Source organism: Anneissia japonica, unplaced genomic scaffold, assembly GCF_011630105.1.
Source record: "Anneissia japonica isolate Jap-2015-1 unplaced genomic scaffold, ASM1163010v1 scaffold1455_len155807_cov116, whole genome shotgun sequence".
Classification (NCBI taxonomy): Eukaryota; Metazoa; Echinodermata; class Crinoidea; order Comatulida; family Comatulidae; genus Anneissia; species Anneissia japonica.
The window spans coordinates 56,854-66,327 of NW_022732745.1; the positions used below are offsets into that span (position 1 = coordinate 56,854).

Here is a 9,474-nt window from a genome sequence, read left to right on the forward strand (position 1 = left end):
ATAATTGTTGGCCGCCCAAAAGATGGCCGGACAGATCGTTGGTAATCCCTTGCTTCAGGTCAAAGGCTACAAAATAACAACAGTTTAAGAGTTACAAGTTAGATGCGTATAAGAATATTGCAAGTTTGCACCAGCCCATATATAAGGTCTGGTTTTTTGAGGCACTGGATGATCATAATTGCTTCTATTGTTTCCTCGTTGTGCTCCCAGCTGTTGCGTCCTCTTCCACGAAAGCCTCCTCTACTTTGTGGTCTGTTACCGGATTTGCTTCCCAGACGTGTGCTGATGCCATTTGCCATGTTACTGAGATGGTCCATGTGCTGGTTGTTTGCCGATTGGTCTTTGTTCCTGTAATCGTGTTGACCTCTTCCTGAAAAATATTTAATTCAATTGTTAAATGCTGCCACTATACTACATGTAAACCGCCTATTAGATGAAATTCAACGCACTTTTAGTAAAATGGCTGCCCTCTAAATGGGCATGGTTCTGCTCAGTAGTAAAGTATGTAGGAAGGTGGAGAATAACCTATAACTCCCAGCATCCTTGTGCTGAATTAGTATGGGTGTGGTCAGTAGTAAAGTATGTAGGAAGGTGGAGGATAACCTATAACTCCCAGCATCCTTGTGCTGAATTAGCATGGGTGTGGTCAGTAGTAAAGTATGTAGGAAGGTGGAGAATAACCTATAACTCCCAGCATCCTTGTGCTGAATTAGTATGGGTGTGGTCAGTAGTAAAGTATGTAGGAAGGTGGAGAATAACCTATAACTCCCAGCATCCTTGTGCTGAATTAGTATGGGTGTGGTCAGTAGTAAAGTATGTAGGAAGGTGGAGGATAACCTATAACTCCCAGCATCCTTGTCCTGAATTAGTATGGGCGTGGTCAGTAGTAAAATATGTAGGAAGGTGGAGAATAACCTATAACTCCCAGCATCCTTGTCCTGAATTAGTATGGGTGTGGTCAGTAGTAAAGTATGTAGGAAGGTGGAGGATAACCTATAACTCCCAGCATCCTTGTCCTGAATTAGTATGGGCGTGGTCAGTAGTAAAGTATGTAGGAAGGTGGAGAATAACCTATAACTCCCAGCATCCTTGTGCTGAATTAGTATGGGTGTGGTCAGTAGTAAAGTATGTAGGAAGGTGGAGGATAACCTATAACTCCCAGCATCCTTGTGCTGAATTAGTATGGGTGTGGTCCATGACTACCTAGTCGCAGTAAAGAGGCATTTATAGTAGTTGTACATGTTCACATTATTTATCACCACATCCTTAGGATCGGGGTAACCCCCTACTCCTCCGAAAGATGCAATAAATCTTTTAAAGTGGACACAAGCTAGATGTGTACACTGGACCTTCATTTCAAGTTCTTACCTGAGAAGACTTAGTTCTAATAGATAAACCATGGGCGAGGAGTGGCTCAAATTAGCGCCAATGTTAAATCTGTAGCTAGTAGTGCCTAACCTTACTAATCAGCCACCGACTCTTATTGTGGCATGGTTGACTGGTAAGGCTAAGCTTTACCGCTAGTAATCCTTCAGTATAGCGAGTGTGAACTCACACCAAAATGCTTTGCAATGACAACTTTCAGTGGTACATTCTAACAATAGTGTGACTATTGTTAGTTTGTTAGACTATGTCTAAATAAATGGTGACATCATATTCTGACCATGTACTGTATAGGTACATAATGACTATATATGGGCATACAACAGTTTTTTATCAAATAGAATTTGATAAGCTGGACAGATATTACTATGTGAGTATGCTCTGTGAGTAATACCTTGTCAATAATGCCCAGTGAATGCCCTGTGTTAACATTTGCCGTCAGTGTCCCTTCAAGTTTGACATTTTCCTACAGTATAGCACATGGATATGTTGATTTCTTAAGGTATTTGTCTGTGTCTCAATGCACTCACTGCAAAGTATAAATATAACTCTACAACAGAATAACTGAGACCAGAGTAACTGATGTGAACATTCCATTTCCTGTGTTCTTTTTGTGTAAAGTGCCTAGAAGCATTTCTTTTGTGTTAAATGCTTCATAAGACTCACATCATTATTAGTTAAGCATACAATTTCTTGATTACAATTGGTGGTCCAGTGGCATAATGCTGACGCATTGCAAAATGTTAGCATTACCTTTTGACGTATTCCAACGTTCAGTGCCTTTATCCACCCCTTCGACTAGAAGATCTTCTATCATCTCTTTGCCTCCCCCCTCTGTCCGCATCTTGAGTGTTAGCTCTTCTACGATCATCTCTATTGTAGAATCACAATATTGAATTTCAAATATTAATCACAACGTACTTCTATTCAGAATTATTTATTTTAAAAAAAATTAGGTGTGTTCAAATAAAACTTTCAATTATATGCTACATCTTATTTTTAGGGGAAAAGTACAAGCATGCATCGTCATGACAACAAGAAAACCTTAAAACAAATATAATCTTAATTAATATTCTAAATTAAAACTAATGCAGAATTGTAAGATTTGGAAGTCTGTAACTACAATAGGTAAGTTGTAATTTATCAATAATTCTTATCGAATTGAAAGTAGTTGCTACTTTTATGATTGTTTTGTTTATGATTTCTACATTCAATAGTTTAGGATTTATGGGAAAAGTACATGCATGCATGGTTATGACAACAAGAAAACCTTAAAACAAATATAATCTTAATTAATATTCTTTATTAAAACTACTGCAGAATTGTAAGATTTGGAAGTCTGTCTACAATAGGTAAGTTGTAATTTATTAATAATTCTAATCAAATTGAAAGTAGTTGCTACTTTTATGATTGTTTTGTTTATGATTTCTACATTCAATAGTTTAGGATTTATTGATAAGACCAGGTATGAATAGTTATGAACAAAAGAACCAAACAAAATAAACATTATCTTAATTAATATTCTAAATTAAAACTATTGTTGAAATGTAAGACTTAAAGTTTTTAACTACAGTAGGCAGGTGTTAATTATTAATAATTTTTTTTGTTTATGATTCCTACTTTCAATTACAGGAAGAAAGATGCTTATTAATTATTCAAGAGAGCAATGGAAGTTTTTAGCAGAAAGAAATATAAAATGCTGTGATAAGGTTTGAACAGAACCCTGGTATTGGAAGGCAAGCATGATAATCAGCAATTATTCAGCTCTATTCCAATTCACAGCCTTGCTCAAAGGCTCAACTGAAGTGAACAAGGCTTGTGGTTAAATAAAGTTTAATTATATTAAAATGATATTTGATGATTTAACATTACCTTGCACTTGTGCTCTGGGTTCTTCTGGACCTCTGGTAGTCTTGATCGTCTTCATCAATAACCTAAGAAGGAACAAGGTCATAAATAAACATGAACAAACACATGCATACATATATGGACAAGTAAAACAAATGGTTTATATCAATAAAAGCATGGTCTGTCTCCAAAGGTTTTAACCCAGAGAGTCCTCCAACTATATAATGCTGAACTTCATCTATTTTAATAGAATCTTTTGAAGCCAAGCTTCAATATAAGAGCTTTAGATTTTGTGCAACATCATCATCTGTACGAGATAGTTATGGGCCATTCTGCATCCTATAGTCGACACCAACTTAATGTGTTCAGATGTGCATATGATTTCTTTGTGACACTGTTACACCCTACCGTAAATGTGCAATCAAAAGCTCCCTAGTAAAGGTGTGCAACTGTAACGAGGTGTCAAGTGGTTCACTCTCTCTTTTAACCTACTAACTGCTACTATATCTAATATGCTTAACAAATAAATATAAATAATTATGTATCATTGACATTTTGCATTTAATTTCTTGCATAATTATTTAATTTCATATAAAATACAAATGTTCACAAAAGAAAGAAATCAAGAAAAAGTTTGCACTTAATATGTTGCTTGTATTTCTTTGCTTGGGGTATGAAATATATTTTCTTCTTAGACATGGGCCTCCAGCCACTTTTTTATTGAAGGCAGCTCAGTTACCCTTTTTTTTTTAAATTTCCCTCACATCCAACAGCAAGTACACTCCCCACTTACAGGATGAGAATAATGCTTTATAAACTAAGCCTCTTTACGAGGCTTTAGGAAGTGGAGTTGTTTTCAGTCATGAGTAAAATTCCTGCTGTTACAGGAATTGAACTCACAATCCTGGGATCAGGAGGCAAGCATCTCAACCACTGATGTATTCAATAATAATAATAATAATAATAATAATAATAATAATAAAAAACAGAGCCAAACCAATTTATAATATATATATATATATATATATATATATATATAATAATAAATTAAATTAAATTGTCAATATAGCAATATAGGGTAACAGAGTATCTGCGGTGTATGTTAATATTATAAACTGAATTCCCTCACATCCAACAGCAAGTACACTCCCCACTTACAGGATGAGAATAATGCTTTATAAACTAAGCCTCTTTACGAGGCTTAGGAAGTGGAGTTGTTTTCAGTCGTAAAAACTCACAATCCTGGGATCAGGAGGCAAGCATCTCCACCACTGTTGAATTCTACCAGCTGCTGTACTTGTGTTTCATCTGGAAGAATGTAGGATTTACTTACTTGTTGGTAAAAACACTTCCAGTTGATCAGTGCATACAGTAGTTTTCTAAGGTGTTCCTCTGGTTTTGTCTTTCTTAGCAAATGCTACCACATACTTAGACAATGGAGCTGGATCTGCATTGACATCACATCTTAATTGAAAAAAAAAAACAGACATAATAAATTAATAATTGGTAAAATATAAGCTTTTGATACACTATATGTTGCAGAGGAACATCATGCTAAAAGCATCAATTGATGGTATTTGATTCTGAGAAAAAATGGTTGATTTGTAATCGAAATCAGCCAAGGGCCCTATATAGGCCAGTACTAATAGTATTATAATAATAATAATTGCCTAGGGCCTAGGCCTAGCCTCGATAGTATACACTAGACATAAGATCCAAGTGTTTAAAATAATTAAGGGTTTTGACTCAATTTCAAATGAGGTGTTTTTTTGAATTTGACTGGGACTCACAAACAAGGGGTCATGAATACAAGATGAAATTTAGTTGTTCCAGGATTAATTTTAGGGGGAATACGTTTTCTAGAAGGGTGGTCTTGCTTTGGAATGCACTTCTTAGTGAAGCAGTATCATGTTCAACTATTAATACTTCCAAATCAAGGCTCAATGGTCCAACCATCCACTGAAGTTTGCTCCATACGCTAATAGTGACTTTATTTACAAGAAGGGCTTTTAAGCACCGAGTGCTTTGCCTCGGTCCCGTAGTAGTTAAGGGAAACAAGTAAACCAGACATTTATGAGGTCTCAACATGAAATGAGACACATTGTTGGTGAAATCACATTGAGATATTCACCAAAATAGGTCAAAGGCAACATTTTTACAAAATTTTGGTACATATATTTTATGATTGTGTACTTTTTAAGTGAATTTTCTTACTAAAACAGTGTTCTCTTCGCATATTCTGTAACTCTAGTCCTATATTTGTACAAGTTATAGTTTATCTTTGAGGCCGATTTTCTCAAAACCTCGTTCTCATACACCTAAACTTTAAATGCTCACATCTCTGGATCTATATCGTAGGGAAGCCATTCAAAAACCAAATTAAAGCTTATAATGTGATCTACCAAAATGTAATATAAACTAATTTTTTGATTTTCTATTAAACAATGCGACTCATTTTGTAGTGAGACCTCACATTAATATTCTAAATTTATACCCCTATCTAACCTCCGGATCTAGACCTACATTTTAACCAGGTTTAATATAGGCTTACAGCTCAATGGGCAATCTTTAGCCCAGAATAGCTAGCCTAGCCTACCTTCACCTTAGGCTTAGCCCTTAGTAGTAAGAGGAGTACAGTAGGCGCCTGCCAGGGGCTTGTGGCCTAGGCAGGCTACAGTCGGTAGTACTAAGGCCTAGCCTAGACTGGGCCTAACCGCGAGGGTTGATTTTCAGTTGGTTTTGTACAGATGGATAAAAGAAATAAAAATAATATAAGAGATGTTTAATCACGAATATATATATTTTATTATTTATTAACGTATTCGCTAGCTGAATGTTTATCATTAGGCCCCTATGTGAAAATGCATGATGCGATCATGATCGACCGTCGATGGCAGCAAACATTTACTTCTAGTGGCGCAAAGAGCAGGGTTGCCATTTGGCCTTTTTGACGGCCAGATTCCTCAATCTGGCCGTATAAAAATTTGCCTGGCCATAACTTTTGAAAAGTCACGGCCAATGTATATTCTGTCTCTTATACACATCTAGATGTGTATAAGAGACAGATTTCTCGATAACGTTTTTTCTAATGATATTCATAAAGTCATTACAACAAAAAATCTCAACAGTAAGCAGTAAATTGTAGTTTAAGAAGACGTGATTCAATTCAAAGCCAATTCAAGTCAAAGTGTTTCTGCTTTATTATTCAATATTCAGTGAAAGTATATACGGTACGTTTGTTGTTGTGTTTTTGTAAGGAGAGCCTGACAATAGTAATTCAGTTTACTTTAGTTTATCTTCCGGTTTGTGTCTTTGTTAATCTGTATTTTATATTGCCTGGAAATAATAAATGATATGAAAAGAAATAAAAATAATATAAGAGATGTTTAATCACGAATATATATATTTTATTATTTATTAACGTATTCGCTAGCTGAATGTTTATCATTAGGCCCCTATGTGAAAATGCATGATGCGATCATGATCGACCGTCGATGGCAGCAAACATTTACTTCTAGTGGCGCAAAGAGCAGGGTTGCCATTTGGCCTTTTTGACGGCCAGATTCCTCAATCTGGCCGTATAAAAATTTGCCTGGCCATAACTTTTGAAAAGTCAGGGCCAAAGTATATTTGGCCGAATTTTTAAAAAGTTTACATTTTTTTTTCAATATAGGCCTAATATAACGTAGACTTGTTTTGGATATGTTGTTTTTGTTTGCTTAAATTTTATATTTCATTCTAATCATGTACCTTTGTTTGTACTTGCACTAAACGCTTAATCTAGGCCTGTTATACCCCTTTAGCCGATTGGACGTAAGAGAGTTTATTTAAAAGATAACAGTTACATTTAATAATTTAATAATTTATGTTCGGATGAAATATTATTATTTTATATGAAGTTTATCTTAGATTAAGTTTTATGAAGACAGTTCAATGCAAGTTTGTACCATATATTGTGTGTGTTTGCATATGTTCATCCTAGTCAGGCCCGTAGCCAGGGGGGGTTTTATGGTTCGGGCGAACCCCCCTTTTCTAGCGAACCCCCTCGAATTTTTGAATGAGACCCATTTGGACGGAATATCTGTTTTTAACTTACCCAGCATTAATTCAAAATTTAGCATCTAATTCATTATTTGGTCACCCGTTTTTAAATTCTAGCCTGCGATACAAACCTTCATTCATGAATTTACGATGGCTCACATATAAGGATGGCAAACATCGATAAAAACCCGGCTCCCGTCTCAACTTTAATTGACTGGCCTTTGCCTGAATGTTTGTAAGAAATGTACCAACCGGTAACGAAACCGATCGCCGTCTACCTAGAGTAAAATTACGCCACAAAAACGAAGCTAAAGTTTTGCGACTTAATCCACCAAATGCAGCTGAAGTTTTGCGACTTAATCACCTGATTGTGGACTGTGTGGTTAGTAAATTCCATAGCCATACTGTCCACAGCGCACACTAACCTATTTGCTGATGGAGCATTTTTGGGAAATTGACTCTCCTTTTTTCCATCCCAAACAAAATATTATTAAGTCAACATGGTCCATCTCTCAGTCATCATAGCCAGTCACAAAATTAGGAAGGCTGTTTTCAACAGCAGACACACAACAGAACGGAGTGTGTCAAAACGAGTGTTTGTTAATTTTTAGTGATAAAGACTTTTTTTCGTTCACTGTGGCAAAGAAGAAAACGACAGATAGTCCTTTAAGGTGGGTTATTTTCACAAAAACGTGATGCAATAATGACAAAATGAAGATGTGTATAAGAGACAGATATATATATATATAAATTTATATCATTTTAATACAGATTTACATATTTTCTGTAATCTAGAAATAGGTCTACAGTCCACTGTATGTATACTTTGTGTCTGTATTTAACGTGTTTCAATCTTTTGCTTTATTTAAACATTAATTATTACCATAAACTTTAATGATTACATTAATTCATATAGTATTTTAAATAAATTTATAAACAATTTTAAATATTTAAATATAAACCAGGGAGTTGCTATTTAGGTTCGAAGCACGAACTCCTGTAGACCAAACCCAGTACCGTTACGATGTTTAATTGTACGGGAAATCCACTCACGATGCAGTACCGTTACGATTTATAATCGTACGGGAATCAACTCACGAAATATTTTCTAATTTTATTATATTACCACCTTTTTATTACATAGATCTTTTTCAAAACATAACTGCTTTTATAACATTATATAGACCCATTAAACACAAAAACTGCTCTGGCTTCGGGGGCCCCTGGCTTCGGGGGTTTCGCCCCCGACCCCACCGTGGCCCTTAGGCAGGCACTTGGACCCCACGCCCAGAGAACCCCCCCCCCCCTTGAAATGACCTGGCTACGGGCCTGCTAGTGGAGGTTCTATCTCTTTGGAATCAATTTTGAATATAAATTAAATACTGTACTTTAATTAATTTATTATTGCCCACTTGAATTGTATAGACCTAGGTGCTGCAGTGTTCTTTATGTAGAAATCGATGATCATTCGGGTCCGATGGCACCTCCAATTTCAAGCAAGCGTTGTGCCAGAGACTTCTTCGAAGTACTCTAGAGTTAGGTTGTATACCCCAGCTGGGGTCGAGGGGGCATGGCCCCAGGCGCTCCAACGATCTGAGCATTAAAGCTGTTTTAAAACGATTTCAGGGAGTGTGTCTTGACAATAACGGTGACATAAGCAAAACTATTTGTAGTTTCAATGTAATTGAGCACCAGAACTATGTTGACCTAAACATTTCACTGATAAATTGTTAGTAACGCGTCAGTGAAACAAATATTCACATAAATATCAAGTACTCTCTAATGACTCAATTACTGGTACTGGTACTCTTGTAGCCTGAATTCGTGATAATTCGTTATCACGCATAGATTTGTGCTAAATGCGTGACAAATTATGAGTCACGCATGTGTTTCTGCAATGTGTGTTTCATCCAAAATCATTTTGAAATGCGAGACAGTTGGTAACTATGCTATAGATCGACTACAATGTGCCTTAATATGTAATACATTTAAATCAAATTTAGATCAAGGTAATTCAACAAAAGGACGCACATCTCCGCTCTCGAACATAGCGCGTGCGTACAGTCCTTTGATCTTTACCCCGGTATTCTTAAAACGAACTTTAGTCGTAGTTCGAGCTAAAACTTTAAAATTACGTCATTTCGTATTCTTAAAACGAACTTCGACTAGCACTACGACTAAATGACGTGAACCTCGACTAAA

General features: G+C 35.9%; 1 protein-coding gene across 2 annotated transcripts in view; it reads right to left on the minus strand.

Moving 5' to 3' along the window:
- Positions 1-9,474, minus strand: part of LOC117115774 — a 19,687-nt gene continuing 10,213 nt past the window's right edge. Inside the window, exons 2-5 of one of the 2 annotated variants that reach the window (XM_033259705.1) lie at positions 4,565-4,695; positions 3,256-3,317; positions 2,137-2,256; positions 1-370 (exon numbers count right to left, since the gene is read on the minus strand). In XM_033259705.1, the coding sequence (XP_033115596.1) occupies positions 99-370; positions 2,137-2,256; positions 3,256-3,310 (447 nt within the window). In that variant the 5' untranslated portion in view covers positions 3,311-3,317; positions 4,565-4,695 and the 3' untranslated portion in view covers positions 1-98. Of the gene's footprint in view, positions 371-2,136; positions 2,257-3,255; positions 3,330-4,564; positions 4,696-9,474 lie in introns of those variants that run through there. The other variant, XM_033259704.1, reaches the window with a different exon arrangement.